A 15,788-nucleotide genomic window follows, 5' to 3' on the forward strand; every position below is an offset into this window, starting at 1 on the left:
CCCATTGCTCCCGCCACCTTTCCTTCAACCTTTGTCTGTCCTCAGCTTTGCTCTACGTTGTCAGGTTCTGGCCAAATCTCTAAAGGTTCTCGTAACATCTCGCTCAGAGCAGCAGGAAGCCACGTCCGGGGATTATACCAGCATCTGTGTAATTTGTGTTTGAAAACTTTCCCAGGGTTAAGTATGGACATCCAAAATTGTAAGATTTTCTGTATGAATACAAATACGGATCGTTGTAATAGATCTACTTTAATGTCAGTTAATGCATGAAATTTATCTGAAACAATTTAATTTGCCAAATCATGATTAAGATGAAGAATTTATTTCCTTCACTAAATGTTGTTAAAAAAATAGTGTACAAACACTTTGCACACTTTTGTGACTTATGATAAATAGGATAATTATAGTTTCACTTCATAAAATACTTACAGGATTATTAGTAAAACAGGCTCTAGACAAGAATATAAGCCACCTGATGTCAGTAAATCCTCGACATCGTCTTTTAAAAGTCTACAAGATCATCAATCATGCAGCTTCTTCAATGGTCTGACCAAATGAACTGGTAATCTGTAAATAGAAACAGTGATGGACACACAAAATAAGTGATAATTGGGCTCATTTTGAAAGGTAAAATTAAAGAGTTGGTGGCTAAATTATGATTTTGTGCGGGACAGGACAAACGGCTGATGTGATTTTTACGTCTGGGATCCAAGAAATGTGGGAACCACAGCGATCTAAAAACTTAGTCCCAAGCAGAAGGAGAGACATTTGGACCACCTTCTGCTTTGAAGCTCACAGTGTCAAAACCGTTGCTCTGTTTGACCAAATAAAAACGAATCAGTGGAAGAGGACAAGTGTCCCTACATTTTGAGGGTAAATTCAGGTGTGTGGAGTGAAAATTGTGCAAAAACTGCAAATTGTTTGGGAGATTTTGAAACTATCTCAAAACTTTGTCACCACTCTAACCCTGAACATTCCACCACATACACACCCATTATAAAAGGGTGAAAACAGCTAAAAAAAAAACTTCATGAAACAGTTGGAGTTACAGTTTAAAAAGTAAACAAGATAGCAAGAAAAGTACATAAAAAAAAGTTTGTGAACATTTTAAAGCAAAAATGAAGTCTCTCGGCGGAACAGAGCCAAAGTTATAAGGATAAGAAGAAGGTTGAAAAGTTTAAAAGTTTCCCTTTAAACCTGTTTAAAGAACACAGCCTTTATCTTTCTTCTAACTAAACTCTGTCTGATGTACGTCGCTTTGGACAAAAGCGTCTGCATCAAATGAATTGTAGAATAAACTCTGAGACTTAGGCGGGACGTTTTGAGCACTGATTGTGAGGGGGTTGACAGTCAAAGAGTGGATTGATAAAGCCTGACTCCTCCCCTCATCGTCATCCATCCTCTGCCAGCAGCGATCTGAAGGTCTTCAGCTCTCTGATGCTCGTTGAAATCCTTCAAGAAGAAAAAGGCTACGTCAAGAGAGGGTGTACACATGTTTAATATGAATTAAACATTAATTAGAAAGTCCCCCCTTCCTCCCCCAAATATATTCTGAATGCCATTAACTCCAGTTTGTTTGAGGATATAAGGAATGGAAACTGGAGTTTTTCATTACATCCTCAAATGATCCTGTTTCCCATTTCCTGTTTCCTCATATGGGGAAGATACATTTTGGGTTAATATTTGTGCCCTAGGTTATAATATATTAAAGTAGTAAAAGTGCTCCAGACAAACACAACCCTGTCTTTGTCTGCTCAGTTTGTGGAGTTAACTCATAGCAGGGAAGGTGCTCTGAGCTGCTTTGAAAATCAAAAATAATTATTGATCAGATATTCACAGATATGATGCTGGCAGACTCTCTTACCGTCCGAAGGCGTTGAGCAGCGAGACTATCTCCTGTCGGCTGAGCTGAAATCTGGGTCGCTGGTCGCTGGACGAGGGCAGAGCTTCAATCTGTCGCTCTGAAAACAAAATCTTCAGTGATGTTCCTAATCCCTGAGTCTGATGATGACAGAGGGAGAGAGAGAGAGGACAAGAGAGGAAAACAAGGCAGATGATAACAATGATGTTGTAATATAGAGCACATATAATAGTGTCATTGCACCATTTACTAGTTTGTTTGTTTGTTTTTTTTAATTTCAAATTGTATCTGCTACAAACTATGAATTCAAGTTAAGAACCAGCACCTGATATTTATAGTTCAATAAAGTGCTTGATCAAATGTATTTAGTTAAATTCCACCACTGTACAGAAAACTCAAGTGTCTCTGATATATAATTAAAGGAGCAATATGTAACTCTGATACCTAGTGTTTAAAATGGGTACTGCAGTCTAAATTCAAAACATTGTAGAGAGCTGTCTAAACAAATCCAGAGCATTCAGGAGCAGAATCTAAAGTTAGAAGGAGGACATACTGGCTGCTGCATTGTTGTCAGAGAAGCCAGAACTTCAACATAGCATGTTTCCTTAATGTCTGATCAGACATTCAGTAGATATCTTACATATTGCTCCTTTAATGTCACTGTTTTAGAAATGTTTCTGACCTGAAGTTTCCCCCACAGTCGACATTTGAAGCAACCCACACAGTCCATGATCCGGGAGATGTTGAGGAACGCCAGTCTGATGTCCTCCTGACATAAACACAGCACAGGAAACTCACTACTTTAATGTACTTTAATGTGTGTGTTTTGTGCTATTGTGGTCTGGGTTTTTGTTCCCGTTTCATCTCGCTCTCTTTATTTCTCTCTCTGCTGCAAATTAGAGCTGCCACAACTCTATACTGCAGCTGATGATTGAGTTCACCTGTCTAAAGTCAGCAATCAAGACCTACAGCATGAAAAGCGGGAGTGAAAGTGAGCGGTTGCAAAACCGTCATTTGTGATCGTGTGTGGAGGATCATGAGTCTTGATCAAGTCTTAGCTTAAGTTATGCAGCATTCATGTGCTGCTCGGCGGGTCTGTCTTTCTATTTCTATAATTTATAGGTTGAAGAGTCTTGAAGGCTTGCTGACCTTCAGTTTGGCTGCTTCCTTTTCATCTCCAGTAAACAGAGACGTCTCATCAAAGTGCAGCGGGAAAGATCTGGAGAGAGAAGAAAGGTTTCAGCATTCAGGTAAGACAATGACTATGACAGTGACACCATGAACCATCAGGCCTTCTGGTTCTTGTGTTTGTATTTCGCGTCGGACCGACCTGGCCAGCTGCAGGATGTGCAGCAGCAGCTCTTTGTGTCTCTGGTCCTCCTCAGCTCTGCCGGTGTACAGCTGAAAAGACGGCTGCTGGAAGAACGGCAGAGCTTTGGCCAGAGCTCTCAACTCGATCAGGTACAGGAAGTAAAGGTTACGCAGCCTCTTTGGCCCCTCGCCGGCCGTCAGCTCTGAATCGAAACGCCCTCTGAACTCTGACACGTTGTGACCCCACGTCTTCTGGAACCAGCTGTCTGAGGGGAAGAAGGGGATAACTGCACAGCTGAGGAATAACAGTGATGGCTGTGTTTCCACTTGAGTGTTACCTCCGGTGTCTGTGTCCCGTCTTTTGGCAGCGAGCTGTTTTACACTCTCTGACCTTCTGTGTGTGTTGCAGGCTTGCCACACCCTTCTGCTACAAGTCTGCCTCACCTAGTCGCCTGCTCATACCAAAACCAGATGGCACTTCTCGTTTTTGTACCAACATTCAGAAAGTTAATTAGAATCTATTCGATTGGATTAGAAGCCTTTTCCCTAAAACCGGCTCCCTTAACCTTGGGGTCCCAACCCAAATGGGATCGCATGGGATTCAAAGGGGGTCCTCTGAAATATCTAATTATAGATCAAAGTAAAAAATATATTGAAGCATTCTGCCTTAATTAAGCTACAAGACGTTATCCATACTTGCAGTATCTGTGTCTGTCTCTCATTTCCAGCCTTGTAAATACAAGCTCACCCGGCTGCACATTACATTGAGAAAAATAAAATCCTCCCTTTACGCACAGATCTCCTCCCGGCCTTTCTGCCCCAGCCACGATATCATACCTGAAATAGTCTAAATGTAATCTAGTAAACTTTATATTTACTTTCAACACAATAAAAAAAAAAAAAATATCACGTGATTGAAATTGTAATTGTTTTAGCACAAAGCTGGCAAAGTGTTTTTGTCTGGAGTCCCAAGACTTTTGTGAAGTCGAAGCCAAAACAGGTTGGGAATCACTGTCCTAAAAGAGAGCCTGACTTTTTACGAGTGACTGAATAAATGTGAATAGTGCAGATTTGTACAGGCGTTTAGTGTGGCTCACCATCCAGGAGGTATCGGGCGCTCAGGTGTATGTTGATGCTGGCATGGAGGCCAGAGATGAGCCTGTAGAAAGCCCTTTTCTCCACACACTGACCTGACACACACACACACACACACACACACACAAACAGAGAATCATTAAAAACTGTGAAACAGTTTAAAGTTTGTCCTTGAATCTTTAGCTGAAATGTTGACTCACCTTCCAACCATCTGTGGAAGGTCTTAGCTGTAATTATGAAAGTAAACGTTTTAGTTAATGGACACCGATTAAAAAGAGTGTAAACTGTGTTGAGGAGTAAAGGTTCATATATCACACCTTCACTTCCAGGGCTGCTGTAGAATGAGTTGGAAATCAGGGGTCTCTTGATGGTAAAGGGTCTGTGACGGGGGGTTTTAAAAAAAAAAAGATCCTTTTCAGTGACTGATTCACACAAACACAAAATGACTGAGTGAAGAAACATTGTCTCATTGTTCTCTTTTTGCTCCAGTTTACTTGAAACAGTTCTCCTCGTAGATGCTGTTCCAGATCCTCCACGCCTCTGGTCCTTTGTAGCCCGTGAAGCGCTCTGGGTTCAGCAGCAGGTCCACGTACTGGGAATCAGGCGACCCCTCGTCTGAAAACGTCAACCCACTTTAGTCAGCTTTAAATCACTAAGGCTTCACAAAATTGGAAACAGCTACAGTTTGATTGTTTATATTTGGATTTGAAAAAATACAAACAAGAAAAGCAAAAAATGCATAATATGTGCTTACATTGTTCAATATTTTAATAACTGAACAAATATAAACGTGTTCAATAACCTACAGCTGCCGTGACAATCGGCTGCAATCTTTTCGCAATACCTGTGTTTGCAACATTTCACTGCTGAAGCCAAATAAATAGCACACACACTTTATTCTTAACCACAAAATGATCTTAAATGAATCTGTAGTGTAGCTCAGAACTAGCTCAAGTTATTCAGGGTTAAGTGTCTTACCCAAGGACACATCGGACTGAGCAACGATCGACTCTACCACTGAGCCACAGCCAAAGTAAAAACTTTAAAACATAACTGATTTGCCTTAAAAAAAAACTACCCTACACCCTAACATGACCTACATATATATGTTATCCTCGAGTTTGTTTTTTATAATAACACAAAATTTAGCGTTGTGCTCCCCTTGAAAAATCCTATTTCGTGTTTCAATTATGATCCCCGCTAAATGTGGAGATCTCAATCATCTGACCATAAATGTTTCCACACGTGATGAACTTTTTTATGCATTTAATAAAACATTTTTTTTAAAAGCATCAGTCCTTTCCTCAGCTGCTGGGTTTATTATTTACCTTCTAGCACACAGAAGCGCTCGGCCTCGTCATCATGTTTGCTCCAGTTCAGCAGAGCCTCTCTGGTCTCCTCACTACAAACCAAAACACAGACGTTTGTGAGTCAGCTCATCCCCGTCCAGAGCTCATCGCTCACACTGGACATTTAAACTCACAGCTGTGTCAAAAAAAAAAGAAGAAATTGATTCTTTGATGCTTATAATCATTTCATTTTTTCATAGTTGTGTGTATTATTGTAGTAACAACTTACAACTTGTACTTGTATCTGAGCATTTATGCCTTTTGGTATTGCTATTTTTCCTCCTCCTCCTCCTCTAATGTATTACCTTCTAAAATATACTATGGGAGGTAGAGCCTTCGGTTATCAGGCCCCTCCCCCTTAGAATCATCTACCAATCAGGGTCCAGGAGGCAGACACACTCTGTGCTTTTAAGAATAAACCTTCCTTTTTGATAAATCTAAAAACAGCTCCTAGTTCTGCTGCTATAGGCTTAGACTACCGGGGGAACTGGCACCTTGAGCTCCTGTCTCTCCCTCTCCTGCAGGTCACTATCTGTTTATCTTCATGTACTATTCAAGTTACTAAGCACATGTTGTCCTGGCAGCTCCTGAGCTCTCTTGTCTTGTAGGTTCCTCTGGATGGTTGGACTCACCTTAAAGAGACATCTACAGCTCCGAGACGTCCCGCCTGCTCACATTCACCCCGCTGCTCATTTGATTCTGCTGGATACTGAACGCACACACATAAACATACATTAATCACATCTTCATTATCTCTCAGGAGAGTGTTGTCTCTGCACTCCTGACACATTTTGCAGTTGTTTTTTGTTTTGTTTTGAGGAAGAAGGTAGGCCCGCACACTTTGCCACAGAAAGTTTTAATCAATCTTTCGTCACCTGAATTGCAACGTTGAGATTGTGATCAATTAAAACTTTTTATTACATTTGAAAAAGTTAGTGAGCCTATCTTCCTCCTCAGTCTGCTGTTTTCAAAATTCAAATTCAAATTCAAATTCTAAAAACTTGATTTGTCCACTGATGGACAGTTCAAAGGCACATTGAGCAGTAGCATAACGACAGTGAAAGGTAGGCTAAAAAATGTGAACTAAAACATCCTGCTGTCGGCCTCATTACCCCTCCGAGTACATGAAGTCGTCAAATCCTCAAACACTTTGCACATTTATTTCTAAATTCTTAAATAAATAATTGTTCATTCTCAATGAAGTCTCTCCTGATTGAACTGTTATACTGTGAGGAATTAAAACAGAAATCAAAGAGGTTTCGTTCATGGACCTCTGTGACTGCAGAGCGCGCACACACACGTGATCCTAAAACACTCACCTTGTGGAGTGAGGACGATCTGATTCCTTCTGGCACGTCGTTCTGTGAGCAGACAGTTTACGTCAGTCTGAGGGGAATAAACGTGAGTCGCACTGTGCTGCAAAGTAGTTGCACTTCATTTGAGTATTTCCATTTACCCCACGACAACTTGCAGGAAAACGTTGTGTGTGTGATTCGGGCCTGTGTGTATCTAAACATCATTAAACCAAATCTCCCTCAGGGATTAAAAAAAGAATGTAAAATTCAAGAAGAAGATGCAGACTCACAGGCTTGCAGGGCTTCACAGCACAGTCCTTCAGACCGCAGTGACTGCTGACCGTCCAGAACGGACACGGCTTGTTCAGGTTCACCTGCAGATGATCAGGTAGAACAACGGGGGTCTTCAGGCCGCTCCCTCCCACCAGACATCCATAATATTGACTCTCTCTCCATTTTGAAATCTCATCTCAAAACACATCTCTTTAGACGGTCATATTCTGCTTGATCATTCTCCACCCTGTCTCATAAATCCTCCACACAATGATTTTATACATCCTGTAAATCTGTCTTTTTAATGTTAATTCTATTGATGTATTGTTGTTTTTATTTCTGCTCTGTCAGGTGACCTTCAGTGCTTTGAAAGGCACCTTTCACTAAAATGTATTATTATTTATCATTATGACAACACCTCAGCACTAAACCTGTGTGTGTGAGTGTGTGAGTGTGTGTGTGTGTGTGTGTGTGTGTGTGTGTGTGTGTGTGTGTGTGTGTGTTTCAGTTCCCTTTACCTTGTAGAACCTGAAATAGTCAGACTCCAGAAGAGTTTGAAGTTTGGGGAAAAGCAGCTCGTTGTTGAAGCTGTCGATGGTTTCCACGTCACAGGTGCAGTCGTCCAGGTCACCTGTGACCTTTGTGAGATAGAAGCCTTTAGTGTAGAGACAGTCAGCTGGCAGAGCCTCCAGTCAGGAAACAGAGAGTCAAACTGACTGATGATCTCATATCAGCTCTAACGCTCACCACTAACTTTACAGCTCTGCTCTTCTCTTGAGCCTTTCGTCCGTAACTCTTTCTGTTTTGCAATCATTTTGTTGGACTTGGGGAAAGTTTGGACTCATCACTGCGCCATAAAACAGCCACCATACCCTTCATTAAATGTTATCACAATAAGATGCAGCTTTTTACACTCTCATGGCCACTTTATAAGACTCTATAACCACTCATCAGCAACACACATGCATCAGTCACTTTAAAAAGACAAAGAGGACTTTTAAAATACAAATACAATTATTTTTTCACAAAGTTGGTGCCTTATATTTATTTACATGTTTAATTTCAAGTCCATGCACATGTGTTGTTGCTGTTGTTTTTACTGAATGCACATCTTCATAAATACAAAATTACAACCATGACTGTATTTTATTTTATTTATACATTTGTTTATTTTTCTTTTTTAAATGTTGAATGCTTGTATTAGTCCATATAAAACATGTTTTACTGCCCTGTTTTTAAATGTGCTTTATAATAAAACTGCCCTGTATTGTCTTGAGCTGTTCACATGACAGGAACACCAAAACATGCTGATTATAGAGAATATGAAGCAGATTAAACTAGTATAAAGTATGATAAAGTAGCACAGATTCAGATGTCTACAGGATATATGTCTACACAATCTAGGAGTTACAGCAGCAGTAATATGAACCCATAAACATCCTGATAGTGCGCGTCGTTTCGCTCACCTGACAGAAGCACCTGCTGTCTGCAGAGCCGGATACGAGCAGGAGGAGGAACAGGCAGACCACCAGCTTCATAACGACCTCTTCTCTTTCCACGGACCTCCGTTTGACACCCAACTTTAGATCGCCAATAAGTGTAGAAAACGCTTCACTTCAGAAGTTTGGTGGAATCGGGGATGTGAGGTGACGTCATACTTCCTGGTGTTTGACTCACCTCCTGTCCGCTACGTGGATTACGTGACTAGATGATCAGCAGCTTTAATGTTCGGATTTCTTACTTTGGTCAAAAAGAAAATGTTTGGGATTTCAAACAGACGGTGGCACAGTGCGGAGAAACCTTGTTTAGCCTATATTATTTTATTCTGTTACAAACTTTCAAAGTATTTCTCCGGTTCTCCAACAAAACTATCCGACTGAAGCCTGCAGTGTGTCCAAATAGTATTCTATTTCTAACCTCTAATGCCGCTATAAAAGACTTTAATATAATTTACAAGCTCGCAACATGAATACTTTTAAACCTTGAAACGAACAAATGTTTTCTGAACTTGACTTTTACAGAAAATTAACGTGAGTTTGTTTTCATTTTCAAAACATTGAAGTGTATAAATATGCTGATAGCCAAACTCGTATTATTATTATTTTTGGTTTATTTGATCAAAATGTGTTTTTGTTAAAAGGTTAATTGAGTTTAAATTAACTGTACTGTAATACCACAACTCAGCCACACGGGGGAGCTAAAGGACGCCCATTCTCTTACTTTTACCCCATATAGGGAGTTTCTGCTAAAATAAATATAATTCAAATTTTCCCCAAGTCTCAGCCTTAAAACCTAAGTAGCCTAAGGAGAATTTTATTTGCAACTTTTTTTGCAAAGAAGTGAAATATTTTGTGATGCTGCATGAGACACTTTTTAGGAAAAATACTTGATAAAAAAATGTAGTAACTTAGAAACAAAAGTTAAAGTCTAAGGTGTGCTGTCAAAAGTATTTAGAAAATTTAAAACAAAATTCCCACGCTGTAGAAAATATTTAAAACAAATATGAACTCTTGAAAGCACATGAGACAAGGTAAGTTTTGTTTTATATAGCACATTTCAGCAACGAGGTAATTCAAAGGGCTTCACACAAGACATGCAAAGGATCACAACAATGGGAAAAATATAGATTATATAGAAAATGTTTATTACAAAACAACCATTAACAATCTCAGAGAAAGTGAAATATGAAATAAGATCCAGGGGTGCAGATGGCCTAGCGGTACCCCATGTACGGAGGCTGTGGTCCTCCAAGCGAGCAGACCGGGTTTGAGCCCGGCCTATTCCTACTCTATCCACTCTCCAGTAAAGGCACAAAATCTTATAATCTTTTAAATAACAAAATACATAAATAACCTCACATTTGAAATGTAAATATGTTATCTGCTAAGCTTGCCTTTCATTGTTCTACAACTCTGAAGTCTCCAGTCCTTCACTTTACAACTTTATCATCTGTCTCTTCATAGATAGTAGATTTCTCATGGATCCTAGAAACTCAAACTACAGATGTGTTGTGACATATATAAATGAAATTGATAGCCTGGATTGGATTATAAGTATCAGGAATCTAACTCGTCTTGTTTGTATTCTTTTACTCTTCAGTTTTATCTGACAAGATGTTGACTTTAAAGGTTTCGTTTTCCTAAATGTTCTTATAGTTTCGTCGTCAGTCGCCCCCTCCTCTCTCTCTCTCTTTCTCTCTTTCTCTCCCTCTATTTTGGTGCTTCCTCGCGCTGCCAAGCCCCTGACGTAATGCTCCGCTGTTAATGATTAGCATGTGGAAACGGGCAGCGCGACCCTCCTTTTGTCAAAGCTCACGACACTCAGCCGGAAACGGAATGCTGCTGTCTTAAAAGTAAAAGCAGAAATTTACAAATCGTGTAAGGTGCGTTAACATAACATTTTTGATGCAACTATGAAAACACAATACTCTCTAATAGTAGGCTATACATAATTCAAGGGATATACCAATATATGCTGTCTTTGCAAAATATAAAGTATTTATTGACGTAGGCCTACAATAAATAGGAAATACTACAAATTGACTGTTTTCAATTTTCAGCAAAACCATACAAACATGTTTTTTTTATACATAGTTGCATGGTGAAAATTAGGATATTTTATTTGAATTGCACTGTCCGACTTAGGAGCACACGTTTTTTTTTCTAGACAGCATAAAAAAACACAGATCTTTTTTGTTGTCGTCGTTTTGACTTATAATTTATTGCTGTCACTTGTAATTCATTACACTATGCCCCTTGTTAGATCAGTGACACAAGTCTGAATAAGAATAATCTTAAAGTGGAAAATAAATATCTGGACCTGGGAAAAAAAAAAAAGATTTGACAGGAGGTCTGCCTGGTTTTAGTAGAACGGTATTTCACTCCCATGTATGCTGCGAATATATTATGGATGTGACAATAAATTTAAATCTTGAGGTCCAAATCTTGTAACACAAATTCTGCAGGTAAAAAGAAAAAAGTCAAATATCAAATTTTCTTTCTTATTGAAAATTGAAAAACAATTAACTTATTAAGTTCCAGTTTTTAATTAGAATTTATTTTCATTGTTTTCAATCAAAACTTTTGGCTGGATCCGGTTCGTGGCTGCTTTATTTTGAAAGTTAGCAACAGGAAGTTACGTCCTACTTACTGTCCAGCTTCACCGTGCCGTTTTAGACCAGAGCAGCCAAGCAAGCAACCCGTCTGCAGGAGAGAGAGAGGGAGAGAGAGAGAGAGAGAGAGAGAGAGAGAGAGAGAGAGAGAGAGAGAGAGAGAGAGAGGAAAAGTTAGTCAAGATGGCAAATCTCACAGACCCGCAGTGAAGGGGCACCGCTCCCCGAAAACAAAAAGAAGCTGAGCCTGACGCCCGACCTGAAACAAACCAACGATGCGAACTGCTCCGGGAGGTAAGAACCGCCAACTTAAGCCCAACCGTTTCTATGACAATGGAAACATTGAAACAGAAGTTTACTCACCCTGCTTTATTCGTGTTTTTTTTGCTTGTGTTCGGTCTCTTTTGGGGTATTTCTTGAACAAAAACTGTAGACTTTGTGCTGATATCCCACAGCCGGCTAACGAACCCCTTTATGTGTTATTAGTAACGGTTTCTACGTCGTGTTGGCAACGGTTGTTAGGGACGGTAACTATACTGGCTTTAACTTACAGTGTTAAAGTTACAGCACTACGTTTTTTGGAGGAATGAAAATGTCAAGTAAAGGTTAGATTAATTCGTTTTTCTTTGTACAAACTTGCTTACACACACACACACACACACACACACACACACACACATCCGCCTACAGTCATTCCCTGTGTGCTGATGAAGCAAAGTGACAGTTTTAGACACCGGGAGTCTGCTCCTAGCTTCCTAGCTTCACTCGGTTTTAAAAAGAAACTCACTTCCACAGCCATTTTAACCGGGTCAGAATATAGAAGTTTTTATAAGAGGTAACGTGTCATTAAATTAAAGGAGTGAAGTCTGAACAGCTCACAGCCCCTGCCAAAAGGACCGCCGCCGTCGATAACCCGGCGTCCTTTCTGTGGAAAATTCCGGGATGCAGCGCTAGTAGCACCGACAGCTGTATTTTTAGGAATGGGTGGATACCAAAAACGAAATTTATTTATTTTTGTCCCGGTGGTGAATGCCACAAGCCTATGCGCATAGGCAGCAGCGAGGAGGCGACCTATAAATGCATGTATGAGTTTTTGAAGGCTGTCTCCCCCCCCCCCCCCCCCCCCCCCCCTCCATTGCAGCAGCACAAAGTCTGCAGAGCTGAAGCAACAGGGAGACTGTCGCATTTCCAGCGAGGCTGTCTTTCCTACTGCGCCGTAAAAAAAAAAAGTCTGAAAGATATGAAGAGAGATGTGCAGTATTATAGCTGCAGAGAGCATTGTCTGTTCAACCTTATTATTTTTTTTCCACCCTCCCCTAACTTCTAACATCCTCTTGCAGGCTTAAGAGGGATTCCCTGAAGAAAAATGCCAGTGAGGCTGAAGCTGATGTGACACAGAGTGTGCTGGAAGAAGGCTGACTCATCAAATATCAATCCCTCTGGGACTTAGCAGCCGAGAACAGTTCATATCAACTAATGCCGAGCTAGAAGGGCACCCCACCCCCCCCCACCCCCCCACACCCCCTTAACAACGGAGATTATCAAATAGAAGAAGACGTGCTGAAACCCCACCAGCAGGAATATACCCTGAAAACAGCTGCGGGTGAAACAAATTTTGAGACTGCTGACCTGCTGTCCCTGCTGCAAAGAAAGCTAAGAATGGCATCACAGTGCTTCAGCTGAAACCTCTGCTTGATTCCCCCCATATAGAAACATCAACCATCAGCCAGAAGAACACAGCCATCCTCCCATAAGATTTACCCAAACCATCTTTGTAAAGTCTCTCTGAGTCACTCTCCACACCTCTTAGCCCAGCCCGCCACCAACACAGTCAGTCTGCCTACAATCCCGCCTCGCAGACCATGATGTTTCGCGATCAGGTGGGCGTGCTTGCGAGCTGGTTCAAGGGATGGAATGAGTGTGAGCAGACGGTGGCTCTGCTGTCCCTGCTGAAGAGAGTGAGCCGGACCCAGGCCCGCTTCCTGCAGCTCTGTCTGGAGCATTCCCTTGCCGAGTGCACCGAACTGCAGGTCCTGGAAGGAGAGGCCAACAGCCCAGGTAAGACGGCTGCACTGACACTGTTGAGTGCAACAACTCTTTCTTTCAGCAGCAGTTGTTTCTAGAGCCAAACCGATGTGAGGTTTTTGAGTCTGACAGTTATTCCTTTACCAGAAGCGAAAAATTCTCCACACCTATATGGCGTCTGATAAAGTGAATTTTAAACTGAAATGAAAATAGCCCTTTTCTACTCAGATTGTGCATCAATAAGACTTTGAAAATATACTCAAAAGGCTGCTTTCTTAAACACATTACTTTACTAAAGAAACTGGACTAACTATGTGATGTAAAAATTCCTAAATTCCCAAATAATTTTTTAAACTGTAACTCAATTGAGTTTAAGCTTTATTGGAATTAATACTTTTACTGTTTGTATACATTATTTAAAAAAGTGGTCAGATCAGCAGATATTAGCAAATGCTCATATTGTTACCTGTGGAGAGCCATTATTGGCCGGATACTACCACCTGACAGATACATCTGTCGGACTGTAATTTTATCAGAAGAAGATATAGTAGTTGTCATCATTCTTGTTTTCGAGGCAAACATCATCCAATAGTTTATGTCCTCATTTAATTATTTAAGATTGTATCTTTTTTTAGCTTTCAAGGACTTGTTTTCGAAAGGCACTGAAGTCTCTGACCCTGGAACAAACACACAGGAGAGCACACACATACAGGCTCCTCGCTAGCATTCAAATACATTTCCTGTTCTGAACATTCCTGAGGATCCATCGAGAGAAATAAATAGCTGAATCACTGCTGTTATGAAACTGCTCAAAGCATAGCCAGTCGGTATGTGTATGTGGAAGGACACTGGGGTTGTGTGTAGTGTTAACTCAGCTGGCACTGTTGCTGGCTGGAGACATCAGTCAGTCAGTCAGTCAGTCAGTCAGTGTGCCAGCCTATAGTGCTGTATCGCTCCCTGGGTTGGTATTGCGCCAAGGCACCCAAGGGGGGTTCTAGCTGGGTTTTGTTGCATCAGACTGCAGCGTGGCCATGGAAACAAAAACCCTGGCAACCAACTGGGCTCATGAAAAATAGAAAGAAGTGCTGCTGCTGGAGAGCATGCGTCTGTGTGTACCTATGGCAACATCTGCATTCAGCAACACATCTGATGGCTTACACTGGACTGACATAATGGCCCTGCCCTGCAGAGACACTCACACACATAACCTTTAAGTTTCCATCAGTTTTAACAATGGGTAGTGGCAGCAGTTAATGCTAGCTGCTCTTTGTTATTGTTTTATATAAAGCTTGAGACATCAAAGCACACTACATGAAGTTTCCTCAGTCGACCCTCCCAACGTCAGGCTGGTTCAGACTGTCAGAGATCAAAGCAGATTGATGACATGGGGATGCGGTTGGGGGGGCGGGGGTGATGTCATCTTACAGCTCAACAAAAGTTTTTTTTCTCATTTGTTGAAGTTTCAGAATACAGTGCATCATGTGTGAGTCAAAAGCCATTTTCACATATGCACTCCGGATAATATTGCAGGAGGACCGCTCCGGAGATTCTCCCGACCTAGCCGTTCACATATGCTCCTCACAGCGGTGGACTTTCCCTGTCAGAGGGGAGGGGGGGTTGGGGGATTTCTTGAGGTAAGACGTGACGTAAATAAACAACACGGAAGTAGCGGCCGAAGCAACAGAGTCCGCTACACGACGTTATAATGAGAATATTTGCCTTTATATCAATGCTATGTGTAATCCAGTGGAATGACAACATCCACAAAAGAGAGGAGAACAACATACTGACGAACAGAAAACATAATGCAGCCATTTAATTACGTGCACGGACATCGTAGTGGAGTCACTGTCTTGTTTTAATCGTACACTCTTTATGAATCGTTTTATTTCCCTGCTAGAAAGACTCTGATTTATGCTCTGGGTGGAAAAGAGACTTGATATGAATCAGACTTTTGATGAAAAGGGGCTAGTCTTTGTGACATGACTTAGCAGAAATGTTTGTGAGTCTTTTTTTTTTTTTGTTGCTGTGGTGGGAATTTAGCGATTCAAAACGGTCACTTTTAAATCCAAACTGTGTTCAGTGAAGCACGAAACAGTAACTCCTGAAACCCATATCACGGTATAATGCCACACCTGCCTTGTGATAACAGTAGGGATGTAAAGATGAATTGTAAAATTGTGATAAATCAATTCAAAGGTGTCAAGATTCACATCAGTACTCTGAAAATTGAATCGCAATAATATGGTGAGAATCAGCAGCTGTAGAGCAAGATTTAGAAATTGAGGACGCACCGCTGTCTTTTAAATCGGAGGTGTGGAAGCATTTTGGATTCCCTGAGACAGAAAATGAAAGAGGTGAGAAGATAACAGACGAGACAAAAACTGTGTGCAAATATTACAAGAAGACAGAGAACTACACAAAGAGCACAACCAACATGATGCAGCATTTAATCCACACCACAATGA

The 15,788-nt window shown here is 40.9% G+C and overlaps 2 protein-coding genes and 1 long non-coding RNA gene across 6 annotated transcripts in view; 1 reads left to right on the forward strand and 2 right to left on the reverse strand.

Moving 5' to 3' along the window:
- Positions 1-230: 230 nt before the first annotated feature.
- Positions 231-8,860, reverse strand: ero1a (endoplasmic reticulum oxidoreductase 1 alpha). The gene is made up of 15 exons (XM_020640160.3): positions 8,651-8,860; positions 7,703-7,822; positions 7,202-7,285; positions 6,936-6,977; positions 6,249-6,325; positions 5,596-5,669; positions 4,762-4,882; positions 4,585-4,646; positions 4,468-4,494; positions 4,270-4,362; positions 3,192-3,438; positions 3,011-3,080; positions 2,544-2,630; positions 1,865-2,001; positions 231-1,452 (listed from the first exon to the last, which is right to left on the reverse strand). The coding sequence occupies exons 1-15, from the start codon at positions 8,720-8,722 to the stop codon at positions 1,392-1,394; spliced, it is 1,374 nt and encodes a 457-aa protein (XP_020495816.2). The 5' UTR covers positions 8,723-8,860; the 3' UTR covers positions 231-1,391.
- Positions 8,861-9,739: 879 nt separating this feature from the next.
- samd4a (sterile alpha motif domain containing 4A) overlaps positions 9,740-15,788 on the forward strand; it is a 55,090-nt gene continuing 49,041 nt past the window's right edge. For 2 of the 4 annotated variants that reach the window (XM_065952630.1, XM_065952632.1), the window contains exons 1-2: positions 9,740-11,589; positions 12,636-13,353. In XM_065952630.1, coding sequence (XP_065808702.1) covers positions 13,158-13,353 — 196 coding nt within the window. In that variant the 5' untranslated portion in view covers positions 9,740-11,589; positions 12,636-13,157. The remainder of the gene's footprint in view (positions 11,590-12,635; positions 13,354-15,788) is intronic. The other 2 variants (XM_020640189.3, XM_065952631.1) reach the window with 1 other exon arrangement.
- On the reverse strand, positions 11,008-11,798 carry LOC136178576 (uncharacterized). Its single transcript, XR_010665952.1, has 3 exons — positions 11,659-11,798; positions 11,334-11,386; positions 11,008-11,142 (listed from the first exon to the last, which is right to left on the reverse strand). It is a non-coding gene; the product is annotated as an uncharacterized lncRNA (long non-coding RNA).

The sequence above is a fragment of the Labrus bergylta genome, chromosome 3 (genome assembly GCF_963930695.1).
Source record: "Labrus bergylta chromosome 3, fLabBer1.1, whole genome shotgun sequence".
Classification (NCBI taxonomy): Eukaryota; Metazoa; Chordata; class Actinopteri; order Labriformes; family Labridae; genus Labrus; species Labrus bergylta.